This window comes from Melanostigma gelatinosum, assembly GCF_949748355.1.
Source record: "Melanostigma gelatinosum genome assembly, chromosome: 4".
Classification (NCBI taxonomy): Eukaryota; Metazoa; Chordata; class Actinopteri; order Perciformes; family Zoarcidae; genus Melanostigma; species Melanostigma gelatinosum.
In genome coordinates this window covers 11,356,953-11,373,450 of record NC_136637.1, presented here as the reverse complement: position 1 = coordinate 11,373,450, position 16,498 = coordinate 11,356,953, and the positions used below count along the sequence as shown (strand labels likewise).

The window sequence follows — 16,498 nt, the reverse complement described above, 5'->3', positions numbered from 1 at the left end:
ATGTTGCTTTATTTGCTCTCCACCCCCACCCCCATCCCCCCCCCCCCCCCCTCTCTCTCTGTCCTGATCACACAAACAAATATTTCCCGAGTGGCGTTGTGGGAGCACTGTCACATGGAAACAAGTGGACTAACGTTCAGATCCCTGTCGCTCCAGATGTGGTAACATGGCATGAAAAAGGTTTCTGAGCGAACAAGACGCAGTTCAACCACTTCTTTCCACAATGACACCAGCAATCAGTGTGAGCAACAACACACTAAATCGAAGCTGGATATTGTTATGGTCCTCCAAAGCAATTTAAGGACGTGTAACAGCAGCGCTACAGTGTTGACACGGCAGTGTGTTGATTAGTTCCACGGTTTCCCTGCCAACTGAAGGGGCTGTCACACTTCAGAGACTACAGTGAAGTGTGAACTGTGTTAACACGCTCACAGTATCCCTCTTACTCATGCATATCCAGTTTCAAGCCTCATTCAGTATTCGCTGTTAACATGGACATAGACACGGTATCCTGCTTTGTATTGATGAACATGTGACTATAATCTAATATCTCGCAGCTGTTACCTTCTGTTTCTGTCTCCTGTCTTACTTTGGAAGGTTCAACTGCAGAAACTGGGGTAAATGACAGTATCGGGGATACAGAGATGCCTTTCCCTCTTGATAAATCTCACATCAGCATGGGGGAGTTTATTTTCTGTTTGGCAAGGTGATTTTAGCCTACACAGCCACTCAAATAACTGAGATAGTACTAGAATAATCTACGTGATGTTTAAACAGGAAATGCAATACTCTTTAATTAATCAAATTAATAATTAAAATAGGAAATTGCCTTTTAAATGCCATTTTTCTAATTACCTTACCTTCTTTAGGTACTGTTTACACCTCTATCTAATCATGACAGTATTGCAATTTTCACACAAACTGCAATCAAACTGATGATAACAGACGAGCCGTGTAGTGGAACCAGTGTCATCCAAATATTGTTTCATTACAAATGGCGTCAATCAGTAGTTGGATTAGTGCGGCTGACTGAGAAAAACATCTCGATCAAACAGCATGATGTAAAAGAAGGAAAACCATGTTTAGGAAAGATCTCTAAACAGGGTTTATCCAGTGGCTGCAAACGTACACATCACTCTTCATACACTAGATTCAGTTCAAAACATGTCAACCTGCGTCTCGGACAGCAGCTGGTAATGGACCAGATACATTATGGAGAGCTGTAGCTCTGAGTGAGACACCAGGTTGACTGAACGCAGCCAATCAGGATCCTGTGCAACCGTTACCACCACTGCCACCGCTCATTACATATTTTCTCTTCATTTCCATTTTTTTTCTATATCTATGTTTTCTCATTGTCTTTTTATCTTCCTTCTTTTTTTACGTTCTGTCTTTGTCACTCTTCTCGCAGCTTCCCTCTCATTCTGATGATCTCTTGCCTCTTTCAGCTCCATGTACACCCCACCCCACACACACGAACATAGACACACGAACACACGAACACACACACACACACACACACACACACACACACACACACACAGGAGGAGCGAGAAGGACTTTATCATGATGAGCTGGGTGTTGTTTATTTATTTAGGTTTTCGTGCATAGCACAGGGCCAGGGGCCCCTATAGGATTAAAGTGCTGCTATTCAGATAAACGACAAGAAACTAGATAAACAACTAGAAACTGGGCCAACTGGTAATGCTGGGAGCCAGTTAACACCCCTTCATCAAATCCCCTGCAACAGAAAAAGCCTATTAAAACCGCAGAGCTGACTAGAAGACTTCCAATTCCCAGATTGTTTAATAAGCTGCAGGGTTTCTAAGACTTTGCTATTCGAAACTCTTTTTGCACACGTCCAAACCAACCACGCAGCCACGATTACAGATGATACAGATATTTTGTTGTAGCAAACTTAGAATTAGCGTCAAAGACAGAATTTGTTCTGGTGACAAATGGTGACAGTGGAAAGTGAAGCAAATGCTGTATGGTTGGCCAAAGTAACAAGTCGTCCGACTTCACAGCCACACATGAACACGTGGTGGACTGCTGTCTGACAATTTCCCACCAGAGCTGAGCATAAAGGTCAGCGACAGCTCGTCTGGAGATGAATTATAAACAGGCCAGAAAACAAAGTGGTTTTATACTGCAAATAATCAGTAACCAAAGAGCAGCCTGTTGCCATCAAGCAACAGGGGGAGGGGGAGGGAGGCTCCCTTCACGATTAATGCAAATAGAAGTTAGCGAGCCAGGGGCACAGGTGACACATAGCACTAGAGGCTTTGCAACTGAAAACCAAAACTGATAGGAGACCGGGGTATCGTCTCCTTTACACCTGCCAATCACCTTGAGGTGAAGACACACACAGACACACACACACACACACACACACACACACTTACAAAACTGTACACACAAACACACTCTGAGTTTAAAAAGAAAAAAGTTATGATTGAAACTTTTACTTTACGTGCAACAGTCGTCCCCCCCCACACACACACTTTTAGGATTGGACGACTTCACATTAGTTAATTATTTTAAATGTTTGACCAAAGTCCTGCTGCCTTGAATGTCATTGGTCAGGGGGAACTGGCTTCTCGAAGAAGCTACAGCACAACACGCTGATGCAAATACACAACATTACATTAAAATACACTCAGTGGCCACTTCATTAGGTAGACCTGGACAATATAGTACAATTCAATACAACTGTTCTGCCATAAAGTATATTTTCATGATGCCTATAATGTTTTTATGTATGTTTAGCATTGAGGTCATATTTTAAGAGGCGTTTTTAATATTCTGACAGCCAAATTAATATAAAAAGGAGCAAACCATAAACCTGCAAACTACACTGCTTATACTGTGTTCATCCTGCAAGTTGCTATAATATATCAGCTTGATATTACGAGCTTCAGCTGCATTTAAATTTATTCCTTTAAGTCAATTTAATACAGTGGTTGCCAGTGCGGAACTCTGGGATAAAGACTCCTTTGTGATACTTATAGTTGTTTAATTGCCTATTGTTGGTTTGTAAAACTTGAATGAGCTACAGAACAAGCAAAGAGTTGAGTCCTTGAATGCGATTATAAAACTTTGACTGCTTCCTAGGGTTATGGAGAGGTTAATCCCTTGCATACTATTTGTATTATTTAATGGAAGCCTTACATTTTTCAGAAGAAATCAGGTTTACACTGAGACTAAATCCCCTTTCACCCAAAGCTGGAGGACTAGTTTCAAAACTTCATATTAAGCTTAGACGTTGAGTTGTTTATTCACATGAAAGAGATTAACATATGTCCTACATCTCGTCTTACCTGATTTGAATGGTTAGCTGCTGTCTCGCATATGAAAGGTTGCTTTGTGTTAAACAAGGATTACATCAAGTTAACTCTTAAAAAAAAGAGACAATGATGAGTGTTGGAGTCTCACAGAGCCAATTTGTAATCATAAAGAGAGGGGGAAGGGAGTGTATGGTGAGCAGGGAGAGGGATTGGGGGGGGGGGGGGGGTCTTGATACAGCTTATGGACACATGATCAGCCATATTCAAACACAGCATTGTTCCAGGCCAAAGCCCTTTGATGTGTCATTAATGCACCAAAGCAAAGACAACTACCGGCATGGCATGGCCTCTGTACTCCCACAAAGAAAATATGGAGTCGTAGCACATAGTTAAATCCCACAATCTAATCCTGCACCTTTGTAAAACTAAATGTTATGTTTAGGAGGTGGACATATCGGTGAAAAAACATGGATACCAGATGAAGTCAATGCTAAAATTCTATTTTGTGAAAGAGGTTCATCGGGTTTAGGGTTCACCGAGGTTTGGCTTCAGTAAAAACACAGTTTCTTCTGTGTACAGAAGGAATTTCAATGAGTGGGGCCAGCCCTTAATTCAATTTTATTGCAATGAAGGCAATACTCATGTTCATCACAGAAAAGCAGGGCGTCAACACAGCCACGATTCTGCTGAACCGCTGTACTCATGAAGGCACAACACGCTGCAGTCACATTGCTTTTTTTTTCCATCGAAAGATGTAGGTCAAAGTCACAAGACAAAGTAACACCCAATGTACAAAACACACAACATGGTTACCGCAGCACAGGAAAGAAGCGGAGAGCTGCCATATTGTAGTAGTAGTGTTGGCTTTTGATTTTATTGAATATAACTGATTTAGAGGTTTTGATGAGCATGATAAGCCTGACCACTGGAGAGCTGAAATCCCTTATGACACAAATAAACTACTTTTGCAGACTTTTAGAAAATAAATCAAAAGCTGTACAGTCGGTCTGCATGTCCTTCTACTGTGATACTGAAGGACCGAGCCAACCTCTAAATAGATAGGGCCGAGCGGAGCCGTGACGCATGTAGAAAGAGTTCGTGCCTTCTGTGCCTTTTCTTTCTCAAGGCATGTTGGCTATCACTGCTCATCACTAGATAATGAGCGTTGATGCTTAAAACTTAAAAAAGCACCAGCGCCCCAGAATCAAACGGTGTGTTTACGTGGACTCAAGTACCCAGGCTAATCAGAGAAACCAGGTTACGGAGGTAATCGAAGAGAAAAGGCTTCTTGCTGGGAATGACATTTAGCACGGAGACTCCATCAGTCATAGAGGGAGAAATCTATTGTGGAATATACCGAGAGAAAGAGATCTATACTCATAGACAACGGACATGAATGTCACGCAGCCACAAGACAGACTGAGACAGACATAGACACATGGCAAAAAAAAATAATAAGCGCTTCATCACAAAATATTTCAACTAAATAACTAACAGCGTAAAAAGAATTTTTCTGACAAAGGTTAGAAAAACATTGTAATTAACAAATGTATGTCCGCTGAACTGTTCAAATACAGTGACAATTAGACACCACCTCTTTTGTCAGTTAGCAAATTAAATTGCTTCCTTGAGCTTCTAATTGTTTTTGGGAAAACACTTTAATCCAGTCAGTCAATCGAGCTGACAGCAATGTGGCAGAAACTACAATGACTGAAATAAACAGACCCCCCCCCCCCTCCCGCACACAATTAACAGCAACAATAGAGTTGTCTGATTGCAGAGGCAAAGAACGGTGTTTTATTGATCAAGGCAGGATCAAACACATCATAATCCTAATTGACCAGATGACCTCGTAAAATCAACTCCATCGACTGAGGAAGAGGAGCCAACAGCCTGCTGAGACAAACAACAACGCCGTGACTAACTGCATCTGGCTTCACCTTATCTGCAACAGTCACATTTACCCTAAACATGAAAGAAAGCGATAAGCGAGGTAGAAAGACAGTAACAACGATACAGGCAGAGCTGCTGAAAACATCAAATAAATAATGTGTCAACTGTGGAAGAAAACACAAGATGTCCACGATCTGCAAGATTAACTCTATCCTGGTTTGTTAATGGAGATTCTCAGTTTGCTTTCCACTCTAGTTGGACGGAAACAATCAGGTTTTAAAACATATTTTGCTGCAAACGACTAACGTGTACGTTTCCCTTTCATTTACAGACGTCATGACTTTCCTGGTACCAGAATACACTTCTGGAAATTCAATGATGTGCCAGGAATTCAATGATCTTCAAGTAAGTGGTTTCTTTATGGTGTGAGAAGTTCTGAGTGAGGCCTCTGTCCAATATAATTGGATATACAGTTTCCCCTGCTGACATGAGGAAAATGTAAAACCAGTTGACGATGACAGGACATAAAACCAGAACGAGCACTATCCCACGGCAAACATGCTGCACTCCATTCCTGCCTGCTACCGTCAGCTGCCGTGCCTTGTAGATTTGGATAAGAATCACAAATCGCAGCCAGCTTTCCCAGGGCTCTCGAGAGTTTGATGAATGTAGCTGTTAGAAATCTGTTGTAACCGCAATGCTCATGAGTAGTATGGCGATGATGGATGCCCAAACTGGGCAGGACAAAGCTGAGCAGACCGAACGAGGGGAAGCGGGTGTAACAGCAATTTAAGATTATAAATCAGCGTGTTGAAAGACAGCACGCAAATAACCGATACCCACTCAGCGTCAGTTGTTTGGTACTCCTGGTAAAAATGGCAGAAAATCATGACCTAGATAACAATCGAATGTGCTTTAGCGTGAAGGCTGAAGGCATTTATTCAGCGCCAGTGCAGATGTAGTGATAACGTTTTGTGTCTGAAAGCAGAAAGATGGAGACATAGATAGCTGAGGGTTCAGAGAAAGGTCTCCCACATTGCTTGTATACAAACGGGATGAAGACATGCAAGAGAAACTGAATCTGGCCCAGGAAGGCTAAACACAGGCATTGTGCTACACTGCTGCTCCTCAGTATGGAGCAGCTTGCTGCGCAGACACATGGTCGAGTGCTTGCATTGCACCGTCAATCAGAGTGATGGATGGGCGGTGCAAGGAGTTTAATGGTTGACAGTGGCCTTAAAAACATATCTCGCACACCCAGCCCCATGGAGGGAAGATATCTGCCCACGTGACTCACCAGAGACTGAGATGTCGTGGCCACGTGGCAGAGCCCGCCCAAATCAATAGGTGGGTGGGCTGCAGTTTGACCTCAAGCTTGTCATGTATGCATACAAACAGGGGGAAAAAGGGCTCTCCACTGTTACAGACCTTCTGCTGAACCTTTGGCTTTCCTGCTATCTCAATCTTTTATTTTGCCTTTGTTGGTGCATGACAACATTTCTTGCCACAAACTGTTAATCAGTGAAATAGCGTGAAACAATCAGCAGGATCAGGACTGTGTTTCATATCAAATGCATGCATGTGCGTCATTGTGCATGTACAAGAGATACAGTATTCTCAAAATGGGGCATTCAGAAATGACCAAAACTCCTTGTGTTCCAGTTAAATATGCAATATATACGTTTTGAAAAGGTCAAATTAGCAAATTGCAATTCACCTGAGAAAGTTTCCCCTGTGTATCTGTGTCTTTTTAAGATAAGACATTTTGTTTAATAGTATAAATTTTGATTCCCGAGTTAAATTATGAAGTATTGTCAAAGAGTCGGCATGCACATAGCAGGGCCCTGACATTGCTCTACATCTAAATAGTATGCAGCCATTATCAATGTCATTAGTTACGCCTGTTGCTTTCTTCCTATGACACGTCAAACTATATGCAGTGGAAAAGGTCAATTATCAGTCCACATTGGTGAGAAATGGGCGTAAAGAATCACTATTTGTGTCTGTAGCGTGAACAGAGCCATGACCGCACAACTAAGGAATTTCAGCTTTTATTATATACAGACAAAACAGGACAGCTAGTGTTGTCACAGGAGTCAAATGTGCTGATGGAAAAGTGAGGAAATGTGCCCTGCTCTGCGTAACGTTTGAGCTGTTGATTGCACAGACCTTGACAACGCGCAGCAAAGTGTCTTCATGTGTGCTTGACCTATTTCTGAATTGATTCTTTCAGGAATGAAAGCTTTCAGCACACGCTACCTTTTCAAAAGCATCTGAAGGCAACAGCACACATGCACTGCTTTTGTTCAAATTAATGCCTTCCGGGTCGTAGTGTGAAAAGATGTCCCTTAAGCGTCTTGTTTGTTGACAACTGCAACCATTAAGTGCAAATATTTTCTGAGCTTATATTAAGACAAAAGGCGACAATACAGAGTTCATTATGCAGGAACAGAAGGGGGAAAGAAAGAAGTCACATATTTCCCTTAGAAAGGAGCGCAAGATTGAGATCAACATTCACACACAACAGAGGCAAAGCCAGTGAAGGATTTGTGCAAGTGTCCCTGCCTTAAAATAATGATTTCCTCATTCTACATGAACACACTGAAGTTAGGAAGAAGCTTGAGGGAGTAACCACACGAGTAATCCAGGAGCGTGCTAAATTACAAGACCTATACAACATAACAAGACAGCCAAAGGAAAAGACAGGACGAAGGAGCTAGCCTTTGCCTTTACGCAATCTTTGTTTACATTCCTGCTCCAACCCCCCTCTCCTTCTCCGTATTGAGCGCTTGCCAATTTCTAGAATCCCCACGGCTGTACAGCTTCTGACATCAGCTATGTGCTGCACGCTGCACGGTGGACATGATTATAATGCTCTGCAGAGCTTCACAGTCAAAACGAGCACTCTACTTGGCAGCTGTTCAGAGCCCAATGCAACTGACTGTTATTTTCCCCTGCTCCCCCAGTCACACCTACTCCCCCCCCTGTGCTGTTGACTCTCCACTCAACAGGAAGACTTTCAGCCTTTCAGGGGTCTTCTCATGCTGCCCCGACCTTAGTTTTTTGGCCTTTTGTTCTCATGAAATGAACAGGGCCCATTAACCTTGTTTTCTTTTTGTTAAACACAGGATCACTGCACACAGAGCTTTATCCAGGCCCAACACAATTAATTCATGACAACTCCCCAGTGCAGATAAGTTAAACCCCTGCAGACTTAAGTTCAGAGAACCTGTTCCAGGTAAATAAATAGTTTGTTGAGCTGAGATGTACTCTGAAATAATGGATTACAGTTAATGCATTGGAGAAAAACAGTGTGTAAAATGTTGCTTGAGCTATTACCAAGTAGTGCAAAGACAAAGCGTTACAATTCCTACAAACATAGTTTGACGTGAGTAATACATTAACAGCAAAAAGGCCAGTCGATTTGAGGATGGAGGACAACAAACCGTCAAATAAATGGAAAATAATTTATTCATTGCATGATTTTGTCAACGTGTAAGGGACATTAAGAAAGTTCATATATTTAAATTCTATCATTCAAAGCAGCTTTCAGCTTTTTGAATAAACAAATCTACAGCTGTGAAAATGCACAAGTTCATATGAAATGCAGAAACAACACGGTCCGTCCTTTTCATACAACCCTCAGGCGGATCAAAAGGCCTGGGCGAAACTATAGAGGAATATAACTGACGAGCACTTATCAGACAGCTGTATCAGACAGCTGTATCAGCAGAAACCTGACGGGCAATCCCAGTAAGTGTCGCTCCCAATTGGCTCTCATTCGAGCTACACTTCCTGTTGTCACTAACAGCCCCTTCCCCCCACTCCCAATGAGTGTGTGTGCGTGTGTGTGAGCAATTTAATGTTTAATGCCAACTCCCCTCCAGTCGCCCTGATCATGGTGAGTGCCATGAATTTTTAAAGACATCCCTACTTTACTGTCCATCTGGGATCCATCTGCTGGTGTTTAAAGCAGACACAGGAGAGGAGACTTCAAAGGCTCTGCACGGCCTTTGGACAATATTGTTTATCAAAGGGGGCAAATATTTTGTGGAGATACCAAGGAGCCAACGAACAGAGGAAAGAGGGAAGAAATGTACCACAAAAAATGAACCATGACTTTCCTCATTCGTTCATCTTCCACAATCATATTGTTGGGAGTCCAGCAGCTAGACGGCAAGTTTATCTAGAAAGCTATTCAAATGTTTAGTTCTTCTCAAGATGAATCAAATCACATATCACTTAAAAACCAGGAGAGTATTGATTTTAAAACCTAAATGTCATACTTATATCAGCACTAGATCTATTAATCATTAAACGTGACCTAGAAAATGAAGAATGCAGTGCAAAGAGTGATGTTGATATGGATATCTAAAGTTTGAGATGTACAGACAACACATTCTCACTTCCAGTTGGTAAAATAATGATGCTTGGTCAGTGGTCCTAAGCTTCAAACTATGAAGCTCTAGGTACCGCATTTTGGACGGGTCAGGGAAGGCATATCCGTTTCTGCTTGTTACATGAATCGTGTCTTTTCAAAATAAACTTTTATCAAATGTTTACTTCGTTTTTAGGTTTACTTAAGCAACACAACTATTTGGTTAGGCTTAGGAGATGGGATAAAACCCAAATCTGTTTGCTGGCTTGGTTACACATGAGGTTCCTGGGTAAAAGTCCCATGTATGTTTGACCCGGTCAACCTCCCCTCCCACAAAGCCCATAGCGGACTTTCACCCCTTTTATACAGTTGTTCTGACCGTCGAACAGTGACGCGGTTGGCCTTACAGTGGAGGTCTCATAAAGATGTTAAAGGGTGCTTACGTGCATCGGTATCAGACGCAGAGGGCCACTGACCAAGCGTCGGTATTTGACGAGTCAGGAGTGAGAACAGGTTGGTATGGGGGAGAGCTCAAGAGTTGCAGTGGTATCACTGAAATAACTCTGCTGAGGCTGAAATGGCATACCACCAGCAAATTGGTTTCAATTACAAAATAATCCAAATATGATAGCATAATCTGATACCTGCATGAATGCTTGTCCATTAATCAATACGTCTGCAACCTACCACAGCCAGATTTGACACTTGCTGGCTTGATTTCGTCTGACCTTTCAGCTAAGAGTGGGGAGAGAGGAAGGTAGCCGGCCGATTCACCAGGAATGCAGGTCGGGTCTTGGCTGATATATTTTAGCCACACACACACACAGCCAGAGGGAAAACCTCACCTAAAAGTGGTTTGTGTGCATGCACATTGTGTGATGCACATTGTATCACATTGTATGATGTGATATTGCGATTAAACGAAAGAGAGAAAAGGGCCGTCTTTCATTTGGAAGAGCTCCAACTGCTGCCAACTGATAGAGGCACGCAGAGTTTCTGCTGAGGAACTGGGTTCCCAGTGGCCACATTATCACCCTCCCTCAGGCACATTCCAACAGCCTCCACCCACCTGCCCAAAATAAACTGTACAGCCTTAACCCCTTCCTCCCCACCCAGTGTGCCCGACAAAACGCGTTTAACTCCAGAACACACGAGTCTTGAGAGTAAGTTACGGGCGCTCACAATGCAGGAGATCTTGACTTTCTCCCATTATTCTTGGAGATATAATCTTCGAAAGTGAAAAAAATATGGAATGCATTTATGCCGTTTTATTATGTAGATAAGAGCAAACAATATGATCAGTACTGGTTACACTTATTTTAAAGATTCAGCTCATATGCAACTGCATGGAACGCTAAATTTAAGAATAACCAATTACATCTCTTGTCCGCTCTTTAAAATACTTATAATACTTACTTTACTTGTAAGTACTTAATACTTAAAAATATTTTCCTTTGTGTGTGTAATTAAAAAGAGAAAAACAATGACTGAGATGGAAAGCCCACCTGCACCCAGATGTGTCCCATGCCCAAAACACAGAGGCCTTGTCCAGTTGTTAAGGAGTGCTGTTTCTACAATATTTGTCTGTAGTCACAGAGTTCTATGATAAAAATGGACTGCTAGGCTAATGCACGAGTTCATAGTTCGACTTGACTCTCTATTGCACTTCTGCCTCAACATGCAACAGCTGAATACTCAACATTAATGTGGAAGAGCAAGGTAGGTAGCGTGACATTTTAAACAATAGTGACATGATAAGTCTGTTTCCGCCTATGAGAGCTTGTCAGGTATAGCAATTACCTTTTTGAAGCTCCAATTATGATTGTTTTTGTGTGTTGGAGTGGTTTCAGGTGACATTTTCTTCGCCTTGATAGCTGCTCCATATTTAATTATTTGGGGATGTTTCAGCCAGCTGCACATGTGCTTGCGTGCAGCCACAGTAAGTTATGACATTTTGCTTTGGGCTTTTATTACTCACCACTATTACACACCTTACAAAATAATTTCATCATTTTACATTTCTTAACCTCCACCGATCAAGTTTGCACTGAAAATGCATTAAGAAACTGTGGTCTGTAGACTTAACTGTCTTCTTTCCCATGACAAGAAGAAACCACAAATGGCGATTTCAGAAAAAAAAAAAAAGAAGAATCAGATGAAAAATGGCACCAACCAAATATAAGCTGATCTTACTGAGTTTGATTTGGGTTTGAATTATCAGGGGGCAGACTGTCTTCGTCATAACAGGTCGGCCATTTTTGCTTTACACAGCACAGTCACGGAGCATTATAATCACTAAAGCTGCAAATATTACGAATCACAGTAATCATCCAAGGGCCAAATGAGTCCTGTGAGAACAATGTGCACGACTAAAATCCTGTATTCACCACATTATACACTATAAGCAGCACTGAGGTTGAGAGCCAAGACTCCCGGCAAACAGATGTGACCGTTGTTGCTTTGTTCCCGACATGTCAGCATGCAGGTTTTAAATGACAGCATGCAGCTTGGTCTTCCCCTCCGCTTTGTCCCACTTTAGTAGGAGGAGTTTGACATTGTGTGGGCGTGACATCGTTTTCAATCAACTGTGGATGGTGTAACTCTATCTTAACAGCCAATATTCTGGCTGACTTGATTATATAACCGTCAGCGACTGACTGACATGTCATGATAAAAATGTTCCTACCTGACATATGAAAACCACCAACTGTTGAGAGTATCAATTCAAGATATCCCCACATGGCTTTACAGGGGGAGGGGTGGACTATTTAGAGAAGCAGAGTGTAGGTTTTAGAGTTATATTCCATATGCTGTGTAATTACAAAAAAACAGGCCTTAAATTACAGAATACATGGTTAGGTTTAAAAATGAAGCACATGGTTGGGTTTAAGTTGTTTACCTCCAACATACTGAAGGCATCAATGCCAATTTCTAAATTTCTATGTCCACCCACCGCTGGACAGCTACTTCGTCAAGCTCTCGAAGCTACCGCACTGTACTGTCACTAACTGCACTTCCGAGATAAATATCATCCAATTTTTGGGATAACAAAAAAGCGATTTCAGAGAAAAGCAGACAGAAGGGTCTACACTATTCGTTTGAAGGCTATATCCTTGATGTCAAACTGATTCAGCAGCAAAAACGGTGAAGAAGATAAAGATAGAAACTAAAGCTACAGATCACAGTGTAAAAGGGAACCACCGCATCACCTGGTGATCTAGACAGAACATAATGTAATTTAGGAACAACACTGTTCCTGTAAAGCAGAGTAGGTCTTATTTCATTGTTACAATAATTAAAAACCCAAAGCTAGTAAACGATGTGTAACATACTCTGCTAATGTTAGCTCCAAAGGTTTTAACATAGAAACATTTTAGAAAGGCATATCTCCTTCCAACCTCTCCGGGTATTGAGTATCATTATAACACAGCCTTTAACCACGACTCGCTCAAAATCCAACAAAACCAGCATGAACATGAAGAAAATCTGAAACGATCGCTTGAGAGTTCATAGAGCAGAGACGGTTAGTTGTCGGACAATGCTACGCTAAGATTGGCCAGTCTGTGTTCGAGGGTCAGGACTTAGCGATTGGGCAATTCCTAAACCAGTTTCCTCTTCTAAAAGAGTTGAGTAAAATGTAAAAGCAAGCTGCTGCTCATACTGTTAAAGATGTGTTATGGCTTGAAATACTGCTACAGGACTACAGGAGTGCTTGAATGATAATAGTAGTTTCCATTATGTCGTATCAGCTGGTTTTGCATAAAACGGAGGCTCGGTTATACAGTATGCCACATTTAATCACAGTCTAGCAGCCTTAGTTTTTGGATAATTGAAAGGGTTTAACTGATAAATTGATTCAATGATGGACACTAACTATTACCATCTCCAACACATTTACATTGCATTTTATATTGTACTAATGGTACTTATCAATATTTTTTAGATACAATGAATATGAACTATGCGACGGCAAATATGGCAGAAAATGTAAAGAAATTCTGTATCATGGAACAAGTTTTTATTTTTTTTATCGTCAGTGGTGAACAGTGAGTTGATTTTACTTTGTTCCTCTGTTCCCTTGTCGCTCAGTCTTTTTTTAAATCAGCAGCACTCCATCTGAACTTGTTGACAGACTTAAATCCCTTCATGTAAACGGCCCTTCTTATTACACCGGGGCCTCCCTCATAATATCCAGCCCACTAGCATGTTTACAGTAAACGCCAGCATGGTAAATCTGTTAAAATGCACCCTCCCCTCGCCCTGCCCTCAGCTTCTCTGCCTCAGCTAGCAGTCATCTCACTCTCAGCCCACAGTGATTGGCAAATGTCAAGTCTTACCAGGCACTAAGCTGCTCTGCCCGAAAAATATTATAGTTTTAGACCAGAACCTTTAACAGATGTACCGTGGCAAAATGTCATGTGGCAAAGACAAACTTAAAAGCCTCAGCGTAGGGTTCATCAACATCTGGCTGTTCTTAATTTCCTACACTGGCCGATTTCTTCAGCTTGGAAAGTGACCTGATGTGAGGGGTGCAAAGGCCAGATGTGACTCATTGGTCAACAAACGTTTTAGATGTATCTGTATCCTTAGTGTGCTACAGCAGCAGACTATTTTCGGGATCTCGCTGATATGATTCTTCACAGTGACAACCTGACTGCAAGAGTCAAAGCTGCAGACTTTGACATGACTGAATCTACGGTAGCAATGTTCAGTTACATGTAGTTGTAAATTAAAATAAGAAGAACACACCAGGCAGTAGAGCATGAGGTAAATGAAGAAATACGAGGGCATCTTACTTGTCTGAACTGCTCTTCGTAGGTCCAGTCTCCATGGTCCTGCCCGCCTAGATGGCTGTGCGTCGCGTGGGGAGGCAGGATGGCTAAGCGGGGCTCCTGGTCGACACTTGGACGGGCTTTCAGCAGCTGGGAGTGGGGATGGAGTTGCCGGTGGGGCAGCAGGAGGATGCCCTTCCCGGGAGCCACCGCGGCATGGCCCGTTGGCAGACCCTCCTCCGCCAGGTCGTCATCAAAATCTTCTTCCATCTCGCCTTCAAAGTCTTCCTCGTCCCATTTCCGTTTGCTGTGTGTATTAAAAACAGAATGTTGTACAGGTCAAGGAAGAGCGCCATTGGCACAGATTACATGTTTCAGGGCAAATTGAACAAAGACATTCAGAACTCACATTTGCTCCTCCTCATCTGACCCCATCATGTCCTTGTAATGCTCCTCCCCATTTTCATTGTCATCATCGTCACCTTCGTCCTCGCCACCGCTGCTGCGATCTGACATGGGGCTGTCCGACACCCTCTGCAGCCCGGCCGCCGCCGCACGCATGGCTGCCAGTGCTGCCATCTGGGCCTGCTCCGCCTCAGGGGCCAGGCTCCCCATCGGCTCATCCCCTCCTCCAACAATTGTGCGGACCTGAGTGTGTTGGGCGGCGACTTGCTGCTGTAGCTGCTGCTCCATCAGCAGCTTGGCCCTCTGCTGCCTGTGCAGGTTCTCCATGACAGCCTGTAGCTTCATCTCCGGGGAAAGCGGGCGAAATTCAGCGGCCTTCCTTCCCCTCCCTCCCCCACTGAAGGAGCACCAGTCCGGGGCCAGTCCGGGGACGTCGGTTGGTCAACCCTTCTGCACAGGAAGAGCGATTTTCCAACCGTGTCTGTGGTGAAGCAGCTAGCAGCAGGCTGGAGGTTGGAAGGTTTTAGTTTTGAAGTGGAAGGAGGAGGAAGAGGTGGTTGGTCTGAGTTCTGAGAAAGGTCGGCTGCAGTTCTGGAGACAAGAGGACTCTTTCTTGTACCAAAGCGTTCAGTGAGGCACAAGTAGCGGAAGTGAAGGTAGGAGGACACGAGTATGCTGACAGACTACAAAGACCTGAGGGAGAGAAAGAATAAGAAGTGTCAGTCTGCTACTTCCCCACTTTTTGTTAGCATCAGCACCTTCAGTCGAAGGGCAACAGCTTTTTGTTCATCATCAAAAATGTCTCTATTTTTAAACTTTCCATTCATTAGCCAATCACTAAAGCGGACATCTTCTCTTGCTCTTCAGACATGATATAGTTGTCATGAATCCAAAACGACACTCTTAGTTTGTATATGGTGTCATTTTGATTTTGCTATTGCATTGACTTTGTCTTCCTGTTTTGCAAAGACCCTTTATAGAAAGCGATATATAATGTTCAGGGATGATACGGCAGGAAAAACTCAAACAAATTATTTGGGGAACTTGATCAATCACCTTTAGATTCATGACTATTAATATCATGACTGAAGTTTTGTAAATCGTTGTGAGTTGCAGAAGAGCAGTAAAGTACTGCGATGACTACAGAGCCGCCCTGTCAACTTAACTCACGGCTTTAAAAGAGAGGAAAATACCCAATTTCACAAACAAAAATGCTCACTTCAGTCTGAAATCCATGTGAAGCATAAACACGCACTTTCCGAGTTGTCAGTTGTGCAACATGTGCACGATTACTCATACAAAAAAAACAGACCAGACAGGCCGTTCACACAGGAGGACAGAGTGTTTTTAGCCTCAACAACAAGAGGAAATGAAATCACAGAACCATCACGTTCTTCACCTGGTTGGGTCAAAGCCAAGATTAATTTCAGCCTACCAGTCAACACTGTCTCATCGACATTGTCTATAATTTCTCAAGTTTGTTAAAACACAAGTAATATTCAGAGGTGTGACTCTGCTCAGGTATGACTGGTGTGTTTCCCCCTCATGAAAATGTTTTATTGCAAGCGACACAGCGGGGAGTTTCTCAGGTATGCAAAGCAGTGTCCGTTATAAGCAATGAGCTTCAACAATGCTTGCATCAATAATGTCTATTCCCTTTCGTCAACTGTTACAACACCACAGTGATCACACCTACAGCTCTACGGAGTAACGCTCTGCCCACTCGGTTTACACAGAGCGTGTTACAAATGTTGAGGAGTCTG

General features: G+C 42.7%; 1 protein-coding gene across 1 annotated transcript in view; it reads right to left on the bottom strand.

Moving 5' to 3' along the window:
* arid3a (AT-rich interactive domain 3A) overlaps positions 1 to 16,498 on the bottom strand; it is a 36,935-nt gene that overhangs the window by 8,748 nt on the left and 11,689 nt on the right. The window contains exons 2-3 of the mRNA XM_079267055.1: positions 14,740 to 15,428; positions 14,355 to 14,637 (exon numbers count right to left, since the gene is read on the bottom strand). Of these exons, the coding sequence (XP_079123181.1) occupies positions 14,355 to 14,637; positions 14,740 to 15,080 (624 nt within the window). The 5' untranslated portion in view covers positions 15,081 to 15,428. The remainder of the gene's footprint in view (positions 1 to 14,354; positions 14,638 to 14,739; positions 15,429 to 16,498) is intronic.